This window comes from Podarcis raffonei, chromosome 3 (genome assembly GCF_027172205.1).
Source record: "Podarcis raffonei isolate rPodRaf1 chromosome 3, rPodRaf1.pri, whole genome shotgun sequence".
In the NCBI taxonomy this organism is placed as follows: Eukaryota; Metazoa; Chordata; class Lepidosauria; order Squamata; family Lacertidae; genus Podarcis; species Podarcis raffonei.
Window position 1 is genome coordinate 85,062,439 of NC_070604.1, and position 25,862 is coordinate 85,088,300.

A 25,862-nucleotide genomic window follows, 5' to 3' on the forward strand; every position below is an offset into this window, starting at 1 on the left:
TTCGCACACCGTGCTAAGCCAAACTGTGGCTTAGTGCAAATGCATGAGTGCCACAGAGAGGAACAAACCTTGAGCCCAGGTACAGACAACACTCTAAGCTAGAGGTGTACAAACATGACTTGAATACATACCATATTTTTCCATGTATAACATGACCCCATGTATAAGACGACCCCTATTTTTGGGAGCCCTCAACAGTTGTTGAGCTTCTTCTGTAAGTTCGCTGAGCTGTTGAGCAGCTTTTCGACAATCCCCCACTCTGGCTGATGGAACTGGTGCCGCAGTACACTGTATACTGACACTCACCAAATATTCTTCCTAAGCCAGGAAGAGCAGGTAAGCGGCTTCCTCTCTGACATTTCCCTGCTACCGCTGCAGCACCAGCCCTCGCTTACTTAGCATATTAACCCATGTTTAAGACGACCCTCAATTTATCACAAAAAAAATTTTCAGAAAAAAGGTCATCTTATACATGGAAAAATACGGTATCTCGGTCATCAATACTGCTACCTTAACTGTGTGTTCCCCTTTCAAAATTAATGAATTTCCAAAGTGGTAGCCTTGTTAGTCTTTTGTAGCAAAAACAAAGAAGTGTCTTGTGGCACCTTAAAGACAAAGTTAATTAAATGGCTAATGGACCATCACTAAGCCTTCTATGGCTGCAATTCTAACCATATCTAATTAGAAGTAATTCCCATTTAATTCAGTGTGGCTTACTCCCAGGTTAGTGGGGTTAGGATTGCAGCCTGTCTCACTAGTTTGATTTCACAGTTCAGAATAAAGTTATCTTATTTCCGTCACTCACTGTTTAGCACATGCTCTTGATATTTTGTTCTTTGTGTCCTAGGTTGCAGTAATAACTCTTGCCACCAAACTGTAAATAAGCCCTTTTAAAAATTGCAGCGCTTTATTTCATTAAGTGCATATTTATTTAGAAAATTACCTATCTCTTTGTGTTTCTACTGAAACATAACTCTTAAGTGAATGTCCATGTGAAAAGAATAATAATAAATGATGAGTTCCAGTGGTTTTTCAGATTAATAATAATAATAATAATTTTCAGATTCATAGTAGAAAGCAGATTAGGGCTTCAATTCCAAACCCACTTACCTGGGAGTAAGTCCTATTGAATTCTACACACGCATACCTCTATTTTCCATCCAGACAAGCAAGAGATATTATCACAGCTTAAGGACAGATTATAACCAGGGGGGAATTCCTGAGATGAGAAGCAGGGCTAGTGAGAGTTGTGGCCTGGGGAGAGACTAGAGGGTTGCTTTTGGTCCCCAGTCTGGAGGTTCCCCACCCCTAGAATCAGTGGCGTAGCATGGGGAGGGCACAGGGGCAGTTACCCTGGACGCAAAATTCTCAGGGATGCAAAATTTCAACACCTGGTGCTGCCTCAATATAGCTGCGTGCTTCTGTCACTGGGCTCTGTTGCAAATGGCTTCTCCGTGTGAACCAGGAAGTGGCCTGTCCAGATGACAGAATGATTCTTCTTTTCTTAACTCTGAGGTTGCGATCTCCTGGGTGATGGGGATGCTGTTAGGCAGTTCAATGTGCATGTGTACTCTGTCCACTTCCCACCCCTCTGCGTGGCCCTGGGTGCTGGCAACCCACACTACACCACTGCCTGGAATAAAACCTCCTATTTGTGGAACAGAGAACTTTTTTGTATGCAAATTGCTGGCGTGGAGTAGAAGATAAACAAGACTGGAGCCCTAGTGAAGGCAAAGGGTCAAAAACCCCTAACAGGACATTAGGGTCTGGACTGGCAATTTGAGCGTAACGGCACAGATACGGAGCTAACATGTCATCTAGTTTGGCCGTTACTGAGAAAACCATTTAAGAAAGTTAATAGAAGCTTGTTGGCCAATTCTGTTGAAACACCTCAAGCATCCTTAATTAATATTGTAAGCGACAGCATCTTGTCTAAATCCAATCTTTGTTATCTACAGATATAAATGAATGTCAATATAGCAGTCTCTGCACAAATGGCCAGTGTGAAAACTTGGAAGGCTCTTTCAGATGTCTTTGTAGCCAAGGTTATCAACTGTCCCCTGCCAGAGATCAGTGTGAAGGTAGGAATTGATTAATACCTTTGTTATTTAAATATAACATGCCTAATGTTTGCCAAGAGAGGTGAAATAGACTTCTTCATCATGGGCATTCAAAGCACGGGCATTGTATTTCTCACTCAGTGTGTTGGTGGAATCTTCTTCATACCACTTCAGAAAAGTAAACATAAAGGTAGGGCTAGAGCTACTTGAACACCTGTGCATTCTCCTTCCTCGTGTTCTGAAATCTTGGGAGAAATTCACAAGATCAGATGCCATGGGAGAGTCTTCTTGTGTACTGTTTTAAAAGCACAAGAGGCAAAAAGATGAACCCTTCCCTCTGTTTGAAGGAGCCCTAAAGAGGGCTATAAAATATGAAAGGAGAGTGGAAAGTCTTCACAGGGCAGAGTGAAAACTGGTGAAATGTAACCACTTTGTGATTAACGTTGGCACAATCTGGGGGGAAAAAGTTAACAAAGGAGACAGAACCATGGGCTGCTTTGAAAATTAATCTCAAATGAGATGATGATGATGATGATGATGATGATGATGATGATGTTTTTGTTATTTATACCCCGGCCATCTGGCTTGGTTGCACTAGCCACTCTGGGATATCAAATGCCCCAATTTTAACCTGTTGTCTCATTTCATACTCCTGACTTGTAGTAATTGAAAATTAGTTTTAAAGCCACTGATATTACCCAATGAGAATCTAGCCCTTGGAAAATTTAGTTGTCATTCAAAGGCTGCCTGAGGCTAATTTGAGGTGGCACTCGAAATATAAGTTTCCTTTTCTTATCATGGACTGTGCTGGATGAATAGTTCACTATGAACTTACACCAGACTGTTCTGCTTGTTGATTCAGCAGCACCATCCTACAGCAACATGTGCTTTTCTGGTTGTAAATTTGCAATGCATTTTGCTGCTGAAGTCCAGATGTTGGCATGGGCTGACTATCCTTAAATTGTGAGAATGGGAAAGAACATTGCAAGCTTTGAATGAACAGCAACTGGATACCATTGGAGCCGGTCTGGATAAAAAACCCACAAAGCCTTTCTGCTTCATTGAAACTGCTAGCTCCATCAGGCCATTTGTCCCACCAGGAACTTGGCATTGCTAAGAAATATGCAATTGAAACCAGAGAAGACAATTTACCCTGAAGAACAGTAGTATTATAGAATTTACTGATAACACACACTAAATCTTAATTTTGACCCAATAATCTAGATCTTCATGGACTCTGAAAATGCAAGACCTTGAATGTATTTTAAACCATTTTTAAATAGTTTTGCGGGGCAGAGTATGCATTTTCTGAAGTTAAACACTGTCTTCTAATTTGCAGATGTAGATGAATGTGAACGGCAGCAGCTTTGCACAAATGGTCAATGCAGAAACATCGCTGGATCGTACAGATGCATTTGTGGCCAAGGCTACCAGCTGACACCTACAAAAGACCATTGTGAAGGTAAGTTCCATTGTCTACGTGAGCAATTCAGTCAAATTTTCTATGAGTTTTTCACACAAACTGCCTTAAGGGTTTCTTTTTACAATTGAGAAATCAGCAAGCCGTCATAACAATTTTAATTATTGAGGGTAATATTAATTTGTAATATCTCCTTCTGAGCCTGTTGAAGGCTGACAAATTGCAGACAAATAGGTGTAGGTTTTTATATGCAAGGAATTTTAAATATGTCATATTTTGGCAGGATAGGATAAAACCTTCCGGCTTTATTTATTAACTATATTTATTATATACTGCTTTTCCCCACCACAGTGGTCACAAAGCAGTTTCCAGATCATTAAAACAATGCCAGCACTGTACCCTAGCCTCTGCCAGCAGTAGATATTTCAGTGACATATTATTGTGCTGTTGTTAGCATAATCTCTTCTGAAGTGGTTTGATTGCTGCTTGTATTCATTTCAGATATTGATGAATGCCAAGAAGACAGCGATGTTTGCCGTGGAGGGAACTGCATTAATACCAAAGGTTCTTATGAGTGCACTTGCCCAGATGGCTTCCAGCTGCTTCCCTCCAGGGGTTGTCAAGGTATTATATCATCATCATTATTATTACATTTATACACCACCTTTATCTTCCAAGGAGCTCAAGGTGGCGTGCATTTCATCCTCACAACAACCCTGTGAGATAGGTTAGGCTAAGAGATGGCGACTGGCCCAAGGTCACCCAGTGTGATTCCTGGCTGAGTGGGGTTTCGAACCCTGGCTTCCCAGGTCATAGTCCTGTTGGTGTTTCGCAACTTTGACCTGTTGCGGGACCTTAGCCAGACCTAGCAGAGCATACGCAGACTTCCAGAAAGCAATCAGTTGTAGGCAGGATGGATGAAGCAGTAACAAGACGCTGCTACTAGTAACTTGGCTGTATAGAGTTGTTTGTTATAGATAGATAGATAGATAGATTCTTTATTGTCATTACACACGTGCAACATTGCACAAGTGCAACGAAATTGGATGCCATCCCTTAAAAACAACAAAAGCAAAACAACAACAACAACCAACAAACCACATTCCAGCCACACCCACACCCATCAATCTCCCAGGTCACACTATCGAGTTACAGCATTCAAAAGGGCCACAGCTCTCGGGTAAAAACTGTTTTTCAGTCTATTTGTCCTTGACTTGATGTTTCTATATCTCCTGCCAGAAGGCAGTAGTGCAAACAGACTGTATCCCGGGTGAGATGAATCCTGCAGGATGTTGTTTGCTTTCCTAAGACAACGGGAACCGTACAATTCTTCCAAAGATGGGAGAGGTTGACCAATAATCCTTTGTGCTGTGGTTATGACCTTCTGGAGCACCTTCCTCTCCCTAGCTGTACAACTGGAGAACCAAGCACAAATACAGTATGTAAGAATGCTCTCTATGGAGCCTCGGTAGAAGGACACCAGCAGTCTCTCACTCAGATTGTTCTTCTTTAAAAGTCTGAGGAAATAAATTCTCTGCTGGGCCTTCTTCACCAGAGCAGTGGTATTTGCGCTCCAAGTCATGCCCTGATCGATAGTTACTCCCAAAAACCTGAATTCCGCCACCCTCTCCACCCGTTCCCCATTGATATGCAAGGGCTGAATGTCCGCCTTTTTTTTTCCTTTTTATTTACAGCAGACTCTACAAGTTACTGTATACAAGAACAGAAACGGATCTTAACAAGCTCTCTCTTAACAAACTCCAAATGACTCTCAGAACACCACACTGACCAACAACACTATCCAGTCAGTAAGGTCATAAGTCATCATGCCTGTGTGAGACCTCAGCCAATGGTAGAGCTGTATCCAAGGTCTCATAAAACCCGGCAGAATAACTCTTCTCTGCTCAGTCATCCTTGGCTTTTGGCCAACTTCTAATTGCTTTGTGTGAAGCTGCACAGAAAGGCACATAGTCAAAATCCCAACAAGTCCAACACTGTAACCATTACACCACATAGCTTGACTATAGGAATATTATAATATCACAGTGAGCTAGAAGGATAAGAAGTACACTGTTGTACCTTATCATATCTGCATTTGGGGAAATGTCCATAAGGCATGGATTCTTACTTGCCAGCCACATAAGCTTTCTTTAAGTGAAGAGCTGAAAACCATAAAAATAGCATGATTATAAAGTTCCTACAGTCTACTCGCTATGTTGATATCTATAGCTCCCTACTGGCTACCAAGGTAGGCATATCAATTCTCACTAATGGTATGGGTTGTAAGATGGGCAGCCGTGAGCTTTCTGTATTCAGGTGGGAGACTTTTTATCCCCTATTCAGATAAATTTTCACCTTTGGGGTACAGGTCAGCCTTGAATTCAGGTTAGAGTTCTCTTGTCCAATAGCACAACTTTCTTTGTTAAGAGTTCCTTATAAATATATATGTAGCCTTCTAATAAAATGATGCATCTTTGGTTGCTGTTTCTCTGCCCCCTGCAGATATCAATGAATGTGCAGCATCCAATCTCTGTTTACCTCATGGGCAATGCCTCAATACATTGGGCTCTTTCCAGTGCGTTTGTGAGCAGGGTTTTACTATTTCTAGAGATGGCCAAACATGTGAAGGTAAGATGGGCTAAATGAAAGAAAAAGGAAATTAGGTCTGATGCAGTAAGGGGTGATGATAATTAGGAACAAACATAGGGCATCTGTCCATCATGTACACTGACTGGCAGTGGCTCTCCAAGGTTTCAGATAGGTATATTTCCTAGAGATGGTGGGATTTTAACTTGAGCTCTGCCACTGAGCTTCCTATTGACTGAATGTTGTTGACAACACTTAAAAGTATAATCAAATAAATAGTACTTTTGATCCCATTTTGATTAACTGCAGTTTATTATTACATCCAAACTCTAAACTGTGGTTAATGGCTAGTTGAAAGAAGAAGGTTCATAAACTATGATCTGAAGTTGGATTGCTTCAGACAAACTATAGTGAAGATTAGCCACAATCTGCTAGGTTCAGACTAAACAAAAAAAGGAGTTGGGGGGTACTTGAGCCCCAGACTCATTCCTGTCACAATACCCACAGTTTGTCATGATGTTCAGACCAGAACTAAGCCTCATTAATATTGACTGTTTCATTATTTGTCATAGGTTTTTAATATACAATTCAGACCTTTAAATTTCTGCTATTTTATCTGGTGGCAATAGGTTCTTCCATGCTGACTTTCCATGTGAGATGTTGGGCAGCTTTTGGTATTGATTGAAGTAATGTTCCTACATTTTATGCATTTGTCCAGTGCCATATAACTCAGTACAAGTAAATCTCCATTATGCTTATATGGGTTATGGCTTTTAAAAAAGAACTATCTGGAATGTAGCTGTGAGTGAGAGGGCAGAAGGGGGGTAAAAAATAGTTCATGATCTTTTTTGGCTTAAGCCCTACTTATATATGCAGGATATCTGATCATTCCTAAATGACCCACACTATTTCTTGTGTGTAAAATGTTATTGTTTGAGAATCAAATAATAGTGAGCAAAGTATCCAATGTGCATATAATCACAGTTATACATGTGTGACACAAAGGTAAAAAATGATTTAGCTTTAAATAATAAAACATAAATTTTAGGATCTTTACACCTGCAATTCATTTTAAATACAAAAAGGTATATACACTTCGATTTATTTATTTTTAAAAAATGAGAGCTGGACTTAAGTAAAGTAACCCATCCCAGTTATCAAACCCAGAAATAGGAGGCAGAAAAAGGAGGCAGAAAAGGGGTCCTTACAGAATTCCTTTATCTACAGTGTTGACAGAAGTGACTCTTTCAGAATCCCAGTCAGGACAATAATTTGGATTGATGAACATCTGCACAATGTAATTCTTTGAGTTTTCTCAGAAGGAGAAGAATGAGGTCATTCTAGTGCAATTCTGTCTTCCTTTCACTGTCCGTAGCCATGTCAGCGCCACCTCCTTGTCAACAGTATTAAAGTTAAGAGATCTATGGGAAAGAATAAACAAAGACAGACTTTAAGAACAAGGCAAAAAGTATGGTTCCTATTCTAACAATAGAGGCATAGATTCATTATGACCTTTTAATTTCCTGTATTAGACAATGCATGGAAATTCCTGTGCCTTCATCTAGAACATACAATAGTGTGAAGAAGGATTCATTTTTATGTGCATAAGTCTAATCTTGCCTTAAGCACTTCATAGAAGAATGTTACAATATTCTTTCTCAAGCTTATGCATTGGTTAAATCTCATTGCTAAAATGGATCTTATGCAGAACAATTTAATATTTCATTTGCCCCTACATTCCATTGAAACTGAGGAACGTGTTATTTTGTTGTGAGTACATTTTTCTGTGGTGCTCTATGTTATTTTTGTTTCCTGTTTTTTGTTTCCCATAGATGTAAGAATACGTAATTGTGAACTTTTTTTTTGCTCAGTAGCATTAGGCAGACAACATAAATTATTAACTGAGGAACTTCTCATTTTTCCAATAGTATTTGTCATGACATCTTGACCTATTAAACAAATGTGGATAAAATATTGCAGCAAAAATACACACTGACTTCCAAAGAAATGTGTGTGTGTGTGTGGAAATAAGTAACTGGCTCTCTGAATCATAGTTTAGTCAACTATTCAGCTCCCTTTTTAAACTTTCAGTATGAAATATATTCTAACAGTATAATGGTGTTCATACGCATATCATCAGAGGATTTGGAACATGCTTTTGTAAGAGCTGTACCTCAGTACATACAGGAACCTTTTCAACCTTTTGCAAATGAGAGAATGCCAGTAATGGCCCTGTTATCATCTGAGAAGATCTTGCAGATCCATCGGATTCCATGAGATGGTTAAAAATCTGCATTGTAAGATGTTCCTCATGATATCTATTAATTCAATGTGAAGGTCTTGTGTTGCTTAAGTACAGTAGAGTCACAACTTATGTGGGGTTTACGTTCAGGGGATAGTGCACAAAGCCAAAATTGCATATAGTCAAAACATATTGGGTGTAAAGGTGGGTGGAATTACCAAAGTTTTTTTTACCCCTGGACTCCAGTCCTCTTTCCACCCCTTTTCATTTTTTTGCCAAGCACATAAAGCTGAATGCGCACAAGTGGAAAAGTGTAAGTTGCGGGTCTAACTATACCCACAATGGTGTAAATGTATGGCATGCTTTTGTCCATGTACATTATTCTTTTGTTTTTGTGAAAACTGTTTATTTGCTTTTTATTAGCATCATGTAGTCAGTCTCTCTTAATCTCTGAACATGTAAGAAAAACAGCACCTAAATATTTTCCCCTAGCTATATGTCATTCAAAATCTGTAATTAGTCTGTTTGTTTAGCTCCACATGCCAGCGTTTGAGAGCTGGCCTTAGAAATTTTCCCACCTGATATTAATGTATCTTATTTTCAGATGTGGATGAATGCGCCAACAGCACTGTGTGTGGAAGTCATGGGTTCTGCGACAATTCACCCGGGTCCTTCCGCTGCCTTTGTTATCAGGGTTACCAGTATCTACAGGATGGACAAGAGTGTGTGGGTGAGTTGTGAGATTTCCTTGAACAATGAGTTTTTAGGGGAAGCCTAGTGAATGCTTTCCCTATTATTTATATTACATGTCTACCCATTCAAATTGGAATAGGAAATGCTGCTAAATCTGAACTGGAACCAAAGGCAAGCCAATTATTTCACCTCCTTAGAACCTTCTGTTTCTGAAAACATCAAGCTGTTCACAAATCTCAATGTAACATCTGTTTAGACTCTTAGTTAAATGGCCAGAATTTTGCAAAGCCTACAGGAAATACAGACTGTCATGTGGTACAGCCACCTCCTTTGGCAAAGTAGTTGAACAGATTTCAGAGTTACTGTAGTCCCCACAAAATATATTTCTCATAACAAAAACCTTTGGTATTGTGATGAACTTGTCAATGCTGGTTAATTTTGCTAATAAGTGATAGATTTCCTGAAATGTTATTAAGTGGTGACTAGATTTTTTTTTTATTTAAGTGTTTATATATCCCGGCCTGTCATAATGATAAGCCCTCTGAAAATGTTTGGATTTCACCTTCTTCCCTTTTTGCTGTGCTGAAAAAGTATAAGTTGAATAGTTCAGTCTGGTGCGTGTCTGAATCCAAAACACAGCATGCAACTCATATTTCAAGAACATCCTGTTGTGCTTCTTGTCTTGATAGTTAACATCACTGCTTGTGGCAGAATTTGAAAAGGCAATCATTGTGTGCCCAACCCACTAGAAGCAATATTTTTGCCTCCTGAATATGGCCCTAGTATATGATTTCCACAAAGAAACACACATAAAATATTTCATAGCTCATCTGTTCACAGGTTATATCATAAACAATGTCATGCATTGCGACTATCTGAAAATCCAGACTGTGCTCTATTCTAACTTGAATATAGACCCTGTAGGAATAATGTTATATCATCCCATGGGCACAAACCTTTATTGCAGGAAATTAGATACATGTGGAGAAGCACATGCTTAAATAGATACACACAGTTACCTAAGAATTTTCAGGTAAGCCAGCAGGAAATTTCTCAGGGTTTAAAAGAAAATCTGCTTCCTTGGTATAATCTTTAAGCCAAATATAGCTACAATATCCTACCCAGTTCATTATTAGATTTGTTTAGCACATGACCTTATTGAGCACAGAAGAATAAGGAACTGCAGGAAGGTCTGGAATAAGTGAGGGTGAAGTGAGAAATTCCATACCATATATGTGCGCCACACAAGCAAGCATTCTTGTATGATGCACCAAGTTTATGATTTTATTTGCAACAGTCATAAGAAAACAGTGGAAGATGATACCGTGGCCCAACAATGAAAGGGAAATGTTCAGCTTGGGCGGCAGAATACATTAGTGTAATGCTTTTCTAGCAGAAAGGTATTGGAACAGAGATTCACTGTACGTCCTGCTGAAATGATCCCTTACCAAGATAGTGTTTTGGGTATTCTCATATAATTTGCTGACTGAACAGAGGTGCATTCCTGAAGCTCAACCTTTTGAGTCAATGGTAGGAATGTTAACCACACTTTGAAGTGAATAATTCTAGTGAGCTGTACTCAGCGCTGTATAATCTGTCACAGCCTTTCTTGATTTTTCCTTTTATATTTCAGCTTAATCAGTTACCTTCTGTGTATATTTTTCACACAGTAAACAAGCTCAAATTCAAAGATGAAGTAAAAAAATAATATAACATGAGGAGGCACTGGATTTGATGGGAGTCTCATAAAAAACCACCCATCTTAGACCCAAAAGCCAGGGATAACAAAAATGTATTTGACTGGCACTGAATAGCTGAGAACGTCAATGCCAGGCAAACCTCCTTGAGGAAATCATTCCACAATCTGGGGGCTACCACTGTAAAGGCCCATTTTCTCATTGCCACCGTCAACACCTCTCTCGGAGGGGACACACAGAGAAGGGCCTCAGATAACAATTGTAGAGTCTGGGTAAGTTCATATGGGAGGAAGCAGTCCTTGATATATTGAGTTCTTGAGTGGAATAAGACCTTTATAGGTCAAAACTAGCACTTTGAATTTGTCCTGGGAACCAGTTGCAACTCCTATAGTTGGGCCAGAAGCAGTGTTATACACTCAGGGCTGGTTTCAGCTAACTCAGTGTGCTAGTGGAAGCCAACATACAGACTCTCACTAGCGCAATGGGTTTTTCCTGTGATGCCTCCAAATCTGCTCTGAAGTGTTTAGAGCAGTGTTTCCCAACCTTGGGTCTCCAGCTGTATTTGAACTACAATTCCCATCATCCCTAACCACTGCCCTTGCTAACTAGGGATGATGGGAGTTGTAGTCCAAAATCAGCTGGAGACCCAAGGTTGGGAAAGACTGGTTTAGAGAACCCCAGCAACAGCACATGAGGGGAAATCGTCCTATCTGGCAAGCAGAAATACTTGTGCTGACAGAATTATTGTATTAGCATGAAGTTGAATTCCATTCTATATCTGCCTGGTCCCAGTCAGCAATCTGGCTGCTGAGTTCAGACTAGTTGCACTTTCTGAACCACCTTCAAATACAGCCACAAATATAATGCATTACAGTTATCTAACCTAGAGGTTACCAGAGCATAGACAACTGAAGCTACGATATTTCCAGCATGTGGCGAATGCTTCTATTGTTGCACATTACTCCTACAGCTGTCGGGCTTTATTTTCCTTATAGGCTCTTGCTATATACATAGCCATCTATTTCAGTCAAATATAGAGCCATCTTTTCGGATATCTTCATTCTTTTTCTCCTGTAGTACGTAAAAAGGGATTAGCTGTTGGTTAATTTAAAACATTCAAAAAGTACCACTCTTGAAATGGAATGGGCTGCCCAGTTATGATGAGGAGCAAGCCTATGGGCATTATATGAAGCTTGTGTGAAGTGCTTTGAAGCAAGTTGCACAGGGATTCGGAACATGGCCTTCGTAACAAGAATTGCAATGGAGACATGTTGATGTGAACGTAAAGCTTATGCTACACTGGAAACTTAAATTAGTTTAGCAATCACTGGTTATCTTAAGAAAATGTAGGATTCCCTGTAACTTCACTTCTTGTAGTGGGGGAACCACCAGAAGGCCCTCAGAGCTGGACCTCAGTGTCCAGGCTGTAGGATGGGGGTGAAGACAGTGGTCTCCATAGCCCTTAATGTTTATTTTTTATCTGTAAATAGGAGCTGCAGGGCAGTCCAATAAAGACTGAGAATGTAGTAGGGGGAAGCACAATGGAGTCCAAAACAAAAATTGCTGTCCCTGCATCCAAGCTACTATTTGTATCAGGAGACAAGCTGCTGTTTATTGCCATTTTCCTCAGGAATTTGTTCCTTCTCCCCACAGTTTATAGTTGCAGTAAAATTAAAATTAAAAACCCTGAAGGCCAAACTACGTGCCTAGTGTAATTTGTAGTTTTGTTTCCACCTGGTGCTAAATTCTATGCCTTTGGGGGAAAGCCATTTTTATTTGTCCAGGCTATAATGTTCATTGTTTCCCCCCCCCCTCCAATGAATTGTGTTGATTTTAGTGTTTTTATTGCTCTCGTCTGTTACACTTTTCCTGCTACATCATTAGATATGTGTATAGATAGATAGATAGATAGATAGATAGATAGATAGATTGGTTGCATGTTTGATATTGTTTTCTTTTGTGGGGAGCCACCCTGGGCGGCTTGGCCAAACAGAAAGGTGGAATGCAAATGTTTTAAATACATAAATAGTCTCATTTTTCAGATGACAAAACAAGCACACAAACTACTAGAATAAGTAGCACACTCACTCACACCTTTTTAATGAAAGATAATGTTTGAATCTATATTGGGCTTCATTTTACAGATGTGAATGAATGTGAAATGCTGAGTGGAGTATGCGGGGAAGCCCTCTGTGAAAATGTGGAAGGCTCCTTCCTATGTCTGTGTTCCGATGAAAACCAGGAGTATGACCCAATGACCGGACAGTGTCGCTTCCGTTCCTCGCCAGGTAATGTCCCATTGGCACTGAATTGGACCATATAAATGCACAGTCTGACAAATATGGGAAGGAGTTGAATCTGTAACTGGTGGGTGAAATCATTGTATGATTATGTCATGTTATCCAATGTGAGTTTAGGTTTTGGGTTTTTTTAATTTAAGTAAGTGGTCTAAATCCAAGACAGAGCTGAACCTCATTGCAATCAATAGGCATGGCTAACTCTGTACAGTGGTACCTCGGGTTACGTATGCTTCAGGTTATATACACTTCAGGTTACAGACTCCGCTAACCCAGAAATAGTACCTCGGGTTAAGAACTTTGCTTCAGGATGAGAACAGAAATCGCGCAGCAGCAGGAGGCCCCATTAGCTAAAATGGTGCTTCAGGTTAAGAACAGACCTCCGGAACGAATTAAGTACGTAACCTGAGGTACCGCTGTATTGGGTTTAGGTCAGTAATTTAGAGCTTTGAATGGCATTTGCTTGCTATTTTGCTTGCAGTCCAGTTTAATAGGTTTATTGAATAATGGCCAACATTCACATAGTTTATTACTATTTATCTTTATATTATTTTTTCTGTGTTATCCATCCTTGAAGATGTAGCAGTTTGCAACATGTTTGAAATTAATAAACAAAATAAGTTTTAAAAGTATATCTGGTAAAAAGTAAAAGCCCGGGGAATCCAAATAAAACCAAATGATGTTCACCCAAACTCCAGATTAACATCAGACTCTGAAAATTCCCTGAATTAGGAAGATCTGAAGTGTCCTAAACATGTTTAAGAGAATTTCTAAGGGAAAAGACTTTCATTACATAGGAGCAACCTTGCTGCACCCTGCAGCAGGGTTCACGTTAGCACACCCTTCCAGATCAGAACATACCAGGGTTATTTTTAACTAAAACAATGACAACACAAAAGTATACAAATGGAGCTGATTTCTAGGTGAAACAAACGTCAGATACAAATATACAAATTCTATGTAATTTCTGCAATTTAATCAGTTGCATCCCTAACTCTCTGTGAGATGGAGGAATCATTGAATGGTGTAATTTCCTCCTGCAATCTGAAGTTGTACTATCACTTGATCTGCAGTTTGTGTAGACTGGGACCTAGGAATTGGGCATGAAGTTATAATGTCATGTATCATCATGGCTTTCCTATCTTTTCATCCCTCAACACAGCCACCTCCCCTTTCACTCAATCTCCTCAGCTCCATTTGCAGGTCCAGGTGCAGTGAAGCTGTGGGTCGTGTGGCCAAGGGATGATAAAGTTGCAATAAACACAGAACAATCACTTGGGATTTAAACAAGTCCCAACTTTATTGATTACAGATGTTAGCAAGTTTTTGCGCAGGCGTTGGGTGTGTATCCTGAATCAACCAACCTGCCTGCTGGTTGAGTATTTGGCAGGGTTAAGGTTAAGGATTGCCCTATGTCAAATTGGGGCAACCCCCTGAGATTTCCGGGGGAGGGATTAAGAGGAAACCCTGATTCCTTGGGCTGGGGGGGGGGTCCACCTAGACTAAGAATGCAACCCAATGTCTTATCCGCTGTCAAGTTGTGGCAGTTGCTATGAGGTAGGCAGAAACCCCAGACAGGCCCAACTTGTTTGAAGGCAAATTGCTCCCAGGCCCCAAATATGGTGACCAAAAACTTCCATAGTAATGTCTTAGGCAGGGTCACTTACCCTCAGGCAGACCTAAAATATTAAGAGTAGGGAGAGAGGGAATCCAATGACAGCTGAGGCTGATGCGTGACTGGCTTTTATAGCCAGAGAGCAGACCAAAGGGAAGAAATTTCCCTTCAGATTCACTTCCCAAACTGCACCCCCTAGCTCATCTGTGATTGGCTGAGCCCCAGCAGCCAGCGCAGGCGGTGAAGGAGGAAGTGAGGTCTTCCCCCAGCCATGCCAAAGCCAGGAGACCATCTTGAACTGCCATGGCCATTTCAACTTTTACTCCATTTCTTATAACATCTTTGCAGCAGCATCCTTTGTGCAAAGCAAGTTCCTGATGAAAGTATTGATTTTACATAGGTTACACTTGTTTCATTTAATGTCAATGTGAGAGGAAGGTTGGATGTATACAAATATACATCCTACATGCTACAATTTTCCTGCTAAGTGAGAAGATGTCACTTATTCCAAGTGAGATCTGGTGTCCATTTGAAGCATAATTTTAATTCAGCACATTCTTTATAGAATGGCACGTGTTTACACTTATCTTTACACTGGGGACCAAGGGATTTTCTTCTCTTTCTGCTTTACTTGGCAGGAAATTATCAGATTACTGCGTTCTAAAAGGATCTTGTCACAGTCTGACCATTTGACTTCCATTTTTGAGGGCAGATATGTGACTAATAGGAAATCTAGTGTTAAAAATTAATTAATCAGTAACGTGTTTAAACAGCAGCACATTCTCTTTCCTGCACCCCAGAATAAGAAAGCATTCATTAAGACTTAATTTGAAAGTAATTAACTGTTGGTTGAGGTTGTAATTTAAACTTTATTTTATTAGCTGGAAGCAAAAATAACTGAAGTGCTTTTCAAGGTTATTCCTAATGGAATATGTATGGCTAAAGGTGCGGGAAGGCTGTGCTTGGGCAACCTGCCTGGTAGTGATTTCTGGTGTATCTGTTTTGATGATGTTACCCTCAGCAGATAAACAACAAGGTCAAACTGCTTCATTAAAATGATAGTTTTTAAGAAAGACCCTAGATTCATTTCACCAAAAGCAGGTGAGAAGAGGATAGCCCTGTTGATTTAGACCCCAAATTACAAACCCAACATATGAGACTTTTCTAAGTCTTGCACTTCTAGTGTGGAGGCCAAGCCAACTGCACTGCCAACCTGATCAATGTTGGCCTTATACTAATCAAGTTATAACTTGCCTGCTATACTGGATCTCCCACCTGCCCTTGAGCAGATCAAGAGATTTATCAGTAAAACAGCACAATCCCTCACTTAAAAAGGGAGTCCAGGCTCCTCAGACAGACTGTTTTGTAGAGTCTAGTCACCAGCTTTTCAAGATGTTCCTTGTTTACTGTACAGAATCTGTATCACTCAGCTCCTAGGATCTGTCACTTAGAGCCAGCTGAGAACACACACTTCTCAGTTTAAAAAATAGAAAACTTCCGAAAGTTCTCAGAGAAGTCTAAATTCTTCAGCAGCAATGACAGTGAAATTCACACCAAAGCCCTTCGGCTGCAGGATTCAAAGGTCTCAACATGCCTTAGGAAGGTGTTTCTTTGCACCTCGACTATCCTTTGCCCTCTATTAAGTGATCTTCTGCTTCTCACTATCAGGCACTGATATTCTAAGGCAGGCTTCCTCAACCTCAGCCCTCCATAATAATAATAATTTATTATTTATACCCCGCCCATCTGGCTGGGCCTCCAGATGTTTTTTTGGCCTACAACTCCCATGATCCCTAGCTAGCAGGACCAGTGGTCAGGGATGATGGGAATTGTAGTCTCAAAACATCTGAAGGGCCGAGGTTGAGAAAGCCTGTTCTAAGGTTTGTGATTTATGAACCTTCTCCCACTCTAAGAATAGATCCTGCTATCACATTCTGAAGTAAAGCAACACACATTCCATAGTATCCACCTGTTCAAAAGGAGACTTGCAGGTGTATCTTCCAAATGTACTTTCCTGAAGCAATCTACTTTCAAACGTATATATTAAGTGGTTAATAACATAGGAGAAGAATCATGTGTAAACCAAGATGAGTCTTTGTACATTTCTGGGTTGTTTTTTTAAAGAAAAGTTTTTGTGTCTTGTTCAATTTCCAAACATTCACAATGCTTGCCTGCCTAACTCTCAGTCACAGCTGTGTAAACAGCTTTATTTTAAAAAAAGTTCTGGGCACATAATGGGAGGAAGAACTGAAATATCAAGTATAAAATAGGATTAAATAGTCACAAAGAGTTTCAAATTCCAGAGGAGTAACCTTGCTAGTCTATTGCAGCAAAACCAACAGAGTCACACCCACACTGATTAGATTCTGCATTAATTTGTACTCTGCACAGTACAGCTATCTCATACAATACGTAATACTTTGAGCTATGTTTGGGGGGTCCCCCCCTTTGTTATGTTTGCACTTTTTGTTAATAAATCAAAAAGAAATAATCATCTCTCTGCTCAGAGTACATATATTCACCCATTTAAATGACTTATTTAATTCATCTGATTAAAGATTCAGGTAGGTAGCCATGTTGGTCTGACGTAGTCGGAAAAAATAAAAAGATTGTCCAGTAGCACCTTAGAGACCAGCTAAGTTTGTTCTTGGTATGAGCTTTTGTGTGCTTAAACACTTCTGAAGAAGTGTGCATGCACACGAAAGCTTATACCAAGAACAAACTTAGTTGGTCTCTAAGGTGCTACTGGACAATTTTTTTATATATTTCATCTGATTAAATAAGTGGGATCTGGCCCACGGAAGGTCGTATCCCAATAAATTTGTTAGGTGCCCCTAGACCCTGTTGATTTTGCAACAAGGAGTTTGTTTCTCATTCCTCTTGGGCTGGTTTTTGGCTCTCCTTTCCTTGGAAACTGTTGTGGTTTAAAGAGTGGGAAGGAAGGGTTTGGATAGTTTTTTGCTCTTCATGATTCTGGCTCTAGTTCACCTCAACATATGGCCTGCGTCCAATGAAAATGTGTACTATGGTGACTAAGGTACTGAGCCTCCTCTCACCTTGGGAGAACCAATTTACTTCAGCTAGATTTCTGTGACACATGATAGTCTTCGTTTGGTTCTTATTGGGCTGAGGAATACCACAAAACCACTGTACTTCATGAAATTCAGCACATTATAGAAAACTGTAATTATCTGATGAGGAGAGACCACAGACTAGACTAACAAAGATAAAATAGCACTCAGCTGGGTGTTTCCTCACAGCACACATTGACCTTGGCAAAATATCAAAGAGAAATTAGTGTGTTGGTGTGCTAAATTTGAATAGCTCTGTATGAAAGTTTGTTTGTGTCCTCTGACGCAAGCATGCATTCTTCTGAAGAGAGAAAAGAAAAATGTTAAGTGTTTGGTAACAACTGCATTGCATGTTAATATATATATCCTGCTTAAACAACTATTTTATTCATCATAACTGTAGAATATTTTGAGCACAATAAGGCAGATTACAATTTAAGGCAATTAATTTCTAATTGCACCTCTCCTCAATCTGGACATGGCTTAACGCCTTCATGTGGGTATCTTATAATTTACAACTATGTTTTTTTAAGAATAATTTTTTATTAACTGACCAATCACATCAAATCAAACCAAATTACATAAATTCCAAATTACACAGCCGAATTTTAAATTTTTGTTGGGGGTACCCATATTTCAAGTTCCGAAGGGGATCCAATCAACTTCTTGCTTCTTGCTGCTGTTTTAATGTCCACAAATCTAACCATATGATGTTCAGAGTTTTGTCCAGTCCTTTCTTACTGTTTTTCCACATCTCTTGTTGTTATTTTCATATATTTTTCCTTTCTCTTTGTGACTTCTGATAGTTCCACAAGCTGGTTAAAACAGTTTGTAATCCTGCGTGGATATTCTTTTTTTAATTCAGTAGCCATATCCAGACGTTTTCCATATAACATCACTTCCATACATCAAAACACTCTTAGCGTCATTAATCTTCACCAATCTGCCTCCTTTCTCAAAACCTCTGAGGAGATTCACCAGGAATGCAGTCTGAAAACAAATCCGTTCCTCCTCCCGGCTATAAATCCTTTGGGAAGATGGCGACTCTGAATTAATTGCTGCGCCATTCCAAAAGCTCTTATTGCTTCTCGATCTCCATAAAGCATACTTTTGGTTAAAGTTTATCTCCACACAGACCTTAATCATCCTGCTTGGGTCAGTTCAACCGACGGTTCTAATGAGGAGGGGTTCTTAGTAAATCACATAAAAGGAAAGTAAAAAAGGTCGTCGTCCCCATTCAGTCCCGTTGCCGACATACCCAGCCTTTGGTGTATCTTCATCATAAAATATTCTTGTTTCTCCAACCCGTCGTCTTCTTTCGCAGAGGTCACTTAAATTAGCAGACTTCACTCCCCTTCCTCACTTGAAATATGTGCATTTGCTTCTTTTGTAATTAATTATTCCAAATTGCTGCAGCTAGTGCGCGATCAGAGACAGTGTCCAGGAGAGCCGAGGTCCACATGGGGGCATTCTGCCTAGTGCCCTCGCCCCCTTCTTTCGAATTTGGGGGTGATTTATGGGCACAGCAGGCAAGGGCAGTGCTCCCCATTCCCTTGGGGCAACAAGGGAGGCTGCTACTCCCATAACAGCCTCTTAATTACCCCGTGTGGGTCGGAGAGATGGTATTGTCGGCCATCTTCCAATGCGCCCCTAGTGGCCCCCTATAATTTACAACTATGAGGAACTTTTGCTCTGTGTTACTCAGATTAACATGCTTAACAATTCTCACTAAAAAGCAAATAAGCAATATGAAGAAGTAAGGTGTGTGTACAAGCTTCTAGGAAAAATTGGGTCAGTAAGCTTCCAATATGTGGGTTCAATGGTGTTTAATGGTCTAATGGCATAATCTTATTTGTTGTATCTTTTCTTCTTAAGGATTGTATATCAGCAATGTATTATAAGGACTGGGGACATGAATATTCTTGCATCAAATCCCATGGACATTAATTAGAGAAGTTTAAGGGCATAACTGTGATATTTCTCTGTCTGTATAATCACAGCACCAACATTAGCCACAGTTCTCTCTAACCAGGGTTTCCTCTTCATCACGATTTGAAATCAGACACTGAAGTCATTTTGCATATCCTGATGAATAGGGAACCTGGTTAGCATCTGCTGAGTGTGATTAATGTAAATGCAGATGTAGCCACAAATAAGGCTCGCAGGAAAAAAAATCAGAGAGGAAATTCACACAAAGAAATGGGAGGGAATGGGGTGAGAGAGTACAATCCCACAGCCTGGAAAGCCCATAGAAACCACCAAATATTACATGATAGGCGGCAAGACTATATAATTTATTTCTGAATTTGCTTTTGCTGTATGACATTGTATCTTTCACTGTTTGTGTTTAGATTTACCAGTAGATACAAAAGAAATGGCAGATGAAAAGAAGGAATGCTACTACAATCTAAATGATGCAAATTTTTGCGATAATGTACTAACATCCAATGTTACGAAACAAGAATGCTGCTGTACTTTGGGTGCCGGCTGGGGTGATAACTGTGAAATATTCCCATGTCCTGTGCTTGGAAGTCGTAAGTGATCATTTCCCATTCACTGGTAGTTGCTATTCATAACACCATAATGTGGATCAGTAGCTTTTGCCTGTTTGACTATGCAATCCTATGCATGTTTATTCAGAAGTAAATCCCACTGTTTTAAGTGGGGCTTTCTCCCAAGTAAATGGGAGAACTGCAATCTTAGATTGTAATCCTTTATGCAAGCCATGTTGGACTTAATCCTCATTGGATTCTTTGGCATTTTTGAATAAGCAAGCATAGAGTTGAGCTATTAGTTATAAAGGAGTGTGTTCTGCTTTCCTATTTCATTTGGCATCAAAGAATATGTCTACAGTGGATTCATTCAGTTCCTTTGTACAGTAAGCCCACAATTTATGCAGGGGTTACATTCCAAGGATTGCACCTAAAGCCAAAATTGTGTATAGTCAGAACACATTGAATTCAATGGTGGGTGGGATGGCCAAAGTCATTTTTCCCAGCACTCCACCCCGTTTCTGACCCCCCTTTTTTGCCATGCATGTTAAGCTGAATGTGCACAAATTAGATGCTCATCAATTGCAGGTTTACTGTATTACACAGGGAGTTAAAGTTTCCTATTAGATTTCTTTGCTTCAGTGATCACTTATCTGGACATCAATAATCAGGATTTCTACTCAAGATATGCTTTAAGTTCCATGCTTTATCATTATATTTATATGATGCCTCTGTTTATTTGGGGCACCACTTTTTAGCCAACAGAATCACAAAAATTCTGCATGCATCTTTGAAAAAGAATCTTTTCATAGTTGCTCTGGAACATTTACCAGTCTTACGAGCCATGGCCATAGCTGAATATCATTGTCCACCCCCCCCCCAAAAAAAATGTCTAATATGAGAAAGGAGAACTTATAAAAATGAGAAATCATGCATTAGAACATGAGAGTGCTGTTTTAAGATATTGCATCTGTTGTGTTTCACACTGTGATGCGTGAATACATTTCTAATTGGATTCTTGGTTTATCTTCCTGCTAGCTGAGTTTACTGAACTGTGCCCTGAAGGGAAAGGATACATACCCTCTGAAGATTCATCTTATGGAGCTGTTACACAGGACTACAAAGGTCAGCTCCAGTTATACAGATTTGAATTATATAATAGTGTTTTGGCATTCCTAAAAGATACCAGCGCTCATTTAAAGTCTGTTTTGGTGTAGCAGTCTGCCAAATGTTTATGAGGTTTGTTTGTTTGATTTTACGAAAAATTTCTCCTTCGGGTGGGGATAGGTGGAAACACATACAATCAATTTCTACATTGCACTTTGTCACTTCTATTTATGACCATTGCTTCCTTTCACTGCTGCAAATTCATTTTGTATTTGAAAGGGTTTCTTCACTGTGTGGTACCAGCTGGCTAGGGATCAGACAGGGAGCCCAATGCCATCATGGTTGTCATATAGCCAGTCAGACTGGGCTGCTGGTGGACAATTGAAGCCTTCCTGTTTCCTTCTTCCTGAATGGGAAGGGCTGTGCCCTCAGTTGGTAGAGCACATGCTTTGCATTCAAAAGATCCAGGGTTCAATCCCCAGCATATCCAGGAAGAGATGGGAGAGACCCCTGTCTGAAAACCTAGAGAGCTACTGCAAGTCAATGTAGATGATACTGAGCCAGATGGTTCAGTTGTTCTGGCTTGGTATAAGGCAGCTTCCTCATCTGAACCTTAAATAACTTTTGAAAAATACTTTGAAAAGAGCATATACTGAAGGGGGGCTTGACCTCTGACTTTAATGAGATTTAGGAGTGGGCTTGCACGTGGGTGGTGCTGTGGGTTAAACCACAGAGCCTTGGACTTGCTGATCAGAAGGTCGGCGGTTCGAATCCCTGCAACGGGGTGAGCTCCTGTTGCTTGGCCCCTGCTCCTGCCAACCAGCAGTTCGAAAGCTCGTCAAAGTGCAAGTAGATAAATAGGTAGCACTCCAGTGAGAAGGTAAACGGCGTTTCTGTGCGCTGCTCTGGTTCGCCAGAAGCGGCTTAGTCATGCTGGCCACATGACCCAGAAGCTGTACGCTGGCTCCCTTGGCCAGTAAAGCGAGATGAGCGCTTCAACCCCAGAGTCGGTCTCGACTGGACCTAATTGTCAGGGGTCCCTTTACCTTTACCTTGTAAAGATGCAAATGATGTACAAAACAGCAGCTGAAAGCTAGGTGTTAGGCTACAGTTCCTATGAAAGTCAGTGGGCGTTGGACCTTGCTATAGATGACTTGTAGGTTAACAAATGTTCCGGCACCCTCATCCTAAACCAGGCTTCCTCAAACTCGGCCCTCCAGATGTTTTGAGACTACAGTTCCCATCATCCCTGACCACTGGTCCTGCTAGCTAGGGATCATGGGAGTTGTAGGCCAAAAACATCTGGAGGACCGAGTTTGAGGAAGCTTGTCCTAAACTGTAACAGTACAATCCTGTGCATGACTACTTGGAAGTAAGTCCATTTGAGTTCAATGAGACCTACTTCTAGATAAGTGTTTTTAGGATTGCAGTCTAAGTCTGTAGTCCAGTACATACTTACCTGGAGTAAGTCTCATAGAATTCAAAGAAACTGAACTCCTTGTTCCATGGAATAGGTGATTACACTTATAGCAGCAACCTATTCATGTCTAGTCCGAAGTATCTGCCTGCAACTCCCATATAATAAGACTAAAAGGTTTGTGATAGCATGTGATGTGGTGCTGGTTTGGTGCTGAGGAAAATTTATTTTAAATTCTGATGATATGAACAGGCCAACCTTCCACTGCTCCAGCTGGAACCAGTTGAACTGTTTAATCAGGTCATCCAGAAATTGCATTCCCATTTTCCTCTTTGTTTTCACCTGCATTTCTTTATTAGCATGAGTATCTTTGGTTCTGTTTAGAATTCTCCATTTCCCCTTTCAGCTATATCATTCAGCTTCAACTAGCCTGGATGTGCTATCCTTCAAATATATGTTCTTTTTTAAAGTCCTTATTTTGGTAATATGGGTGTCAAGTTTTCATATAATTTCTTTTCTTTAAAAGCTGCTCCATTTCTGGAAGAGTGGCTGCAAAAATATTTGCATAGCCAATTCATCCTTTCTGGAGCAGTCAGTATTTTAGGATTTTTACCTTTTAGAGCTGTTCAGCAGATGCAAAACATTCCTTTCTTGGCATAACATCTATTGTTGCCATGATATAAATGGAGAACAATTCCATTCAGAGCAGTGGGCTCACACCTGAGTGATTTGACCCAGTTTGTATTTGCCTTGAGTGACCCTAGCCTGATTTTGAGGAAATAGTGCAATAAATACATGGGGAAAGAAACAAGGCTAGGAAAAGAAACAAATTCCAAATCCAGAAAAAAAATGGATATGAAATAATTCATAAAACTAAAGTTTTATGTGCCAAAAGTATATTTTTCTATAAAATGTGATTTAAACCACTAATATTCATTTTGCATGCTGTCTGCTAAGTATGAGCTTTCTTTTGTGCAGGGCATTTCAGCTGCAGAGCAATTTTCTCTTAAGTTTGTGGAAATGTCTGTCTGTCAGTTTAAGTTATGTCAAAAAGCCCCCAGATACCAGAGTGATAAGTACCTTCAGAACTCTGTGCAGCAAAATTTATAGTTATGCCTGTGTGGAGGAAGCCACCATCGCTGGAATCTCCAGAGCAGGCGCCAAAAACAAATCGTTAATTCTCAGCAGGATTTTAAATCAGACACAACACAGGAGCAAGAAAAAGGGGCACAAAATCAGGGTGTTCCCTTAGCCAACATAAGCAGAGAGCATGAAAGTAGTTACTGAGGGTGAAGGTATGGTGAAGTACTTGACGAAGGCAGCCCTCCTTAGAGCACTAACTTCAGAGAAGTCACATTGGCATCAGCTCACGGATCACAACTCTGATCACACATGGAAATAAGATTGTGTGTGCAGTCTCAGTGTTACAGTTAAAGCAGAGCACGCTCCGACTAGTTAAGTGTGATTAGTGTATACTTGCTAAATAAATAGCAATGTGCCTGACGTTGTATGAAAAGATGTACATATGTTGATGGCAGCCGCAGTTTTACGTTAGCCCAAGCCATGAGCACTAACCGGGGGGGGGGGAGAATCTGTTGTATCACTGAAGCTAAACATTCTCTCAATATTTGGCACAAACCTATGCAACTGGGTGCACCTATAGCTACAACTGTAAATCTCAAAATACACAAAAGATCAGGAAATGGTTATTGCATGATAAAGTGAAGGCACAGTTATTGTTGTTGTTAAAACTTGAAATCTGAAGGCAATTCACAATATATCAAAATATTGTGTAGTTCCATACCGGCTTCAGCACTGTTCTGAAATTCAAGCCATGTTTACCAAAGCTATTTTATATATATATATATATATATATATATAAATCACATGCTTGAGTAAGCGCCAAAGCTACCCCTTCTGTAGAGCCATCTGAATTGGAGCTGCTTATGATTTAACAGTACATAGTCATAAGTTAGCTGTTAAATGTATTTCCTATGTACCCTCTCAATGGGCTTAAAATACATAGTCTGCTCATCTGTGAGGGTGCCTGATTTTGAGCCCTTTTCCCTTGACTGCCCCTTCCATGCATGCCTGCTCCACTAAGTCTGCCTGGCATTCAAGCATGGGATGTAATGTTAAAATAGGGTCTATCCACATAGATTCCAGGGGCAGGATTGTGCAATGCCACACCCAGATTGTGTGTAAACTTTCTAGTGAATTGGGCAAGAGTTCAGGTACTGTTCCAAATCTTCCTCTGGAATGATCTATTGTAGCTCATGATTTTCTTTTTAACAATGCAGCTTACCCTGACTAGTTAGTAATAGTTCAAAGAGGGATTATGCCTTCCAGATCGTTTCTTTTCCTTGAAGAAAATGCAGTTTATCCCAGCAGTAGCTTTATTAAAAGTACTTTACTCCCTGCTACGCCTCTAGTTAAATATTTTGGCTGATAAATGGTAGAATCAAATGGTAGAATCAAAGTTTTCTCCATTCTTCATGGCTGCAACTCCTCTTTTTGTTCCTCTGTGTGTAAGTATCCTGGCAAGATAGACTAAAAATTCATATTCAACTGAAATGGCCATGATGGACTTCCAACTATTCATGCCATTATCATTTTTCCACAGATGCTGATGAATGTCAGCTCTTTGGGCAAGAAATATGTAAGAACGGCTTCTGTTTAAACACACAGCCAGGCTATGAGTGTTACTGCAAACAAGGCACATACTATGATCCTGTAAAACTTCAGTGCTTTGGTAAGTATACAGACAGTTACCATGTCTCCTTACTCTCTACATTTGCCAACCAGCACTGGGGAATGAGATTTTAATTCTTGCTTGCTCTTACAAATTATTCACACATGAAAGCTGGCTGATTATTTTCTCCATGTAATCCTTCGAAACAGTGCCTGAGTACTTTGTATATTGGGCTGTATATTACTAGGAGCAATTTGCTTGATTGCAGTGGCTGGAAGGAATGTAGTTGTGGTTGCAGAAATTGCTCTGGCTTCATATCTGGGTGCAATCCAGTTCACATTGATGTTTCTCATTTAGATGTTTCTCCTCTCTCCAATTGTTTGTTTCTTTATTTTTGTATAGTGCCACTAGTGTTTGTGGCACTTTATGGTGTCTGCCCCCAAAAGCATACAAGCTAAAATTTGATACAGAAG

The 25,862-nt window shown here is 40.1% G+C and overlaps 1 protein-coding gene across 4 annotated transcripts in view; it reads left to right on the plus strand.

Moving 5' to 3' along the window:
* The window catches only part of LTBP1 (latent transforming growth factor beta binding protein 1), a 184,829-nt gene that overhangs the window by 134,920 nt on the left and 24,047 nt on the right, over positions 1-25,862 (plus strand). For all 4 annotated transcript variants that reach the window (XM_053382828.1, XM_053382829.1, XM_053382830.1 and 1 more), the window contains 9 exons: positions 1,959-2,081; positions 3,400-3,522; positions 3,982-4,104; positions 5,983-6,108; positions 8,913-9,038; positions 12,843-12,986; positions 20,033-20,215; positions 21,212-21,298; positions 25,321-25,449. In XM_053382828.1, the coding sequence (XP_053238803.1) occupies positions 1,959-2,081; positions 3,400-3,522; positions 3,982-4,104; positions 5,983-6,108; positions 8,913-9,038; positions 12,843-12,986; positions 20,033-20,215; positions 21,212-21,298; positions 25,321-25,449 (1,164 nt within the window). The remainder of the gene's footprint in view (positions 1-1,958; positions 2,082-3,399; positions 3,523-3,981; positions 4,105-5,982; positions 6,109-8,912; positions 9,039-12,842; positions 12,987-20,032; positions 20,216-21,211; positions 21,299-25,320; positions 25,450-25,862) is intronic.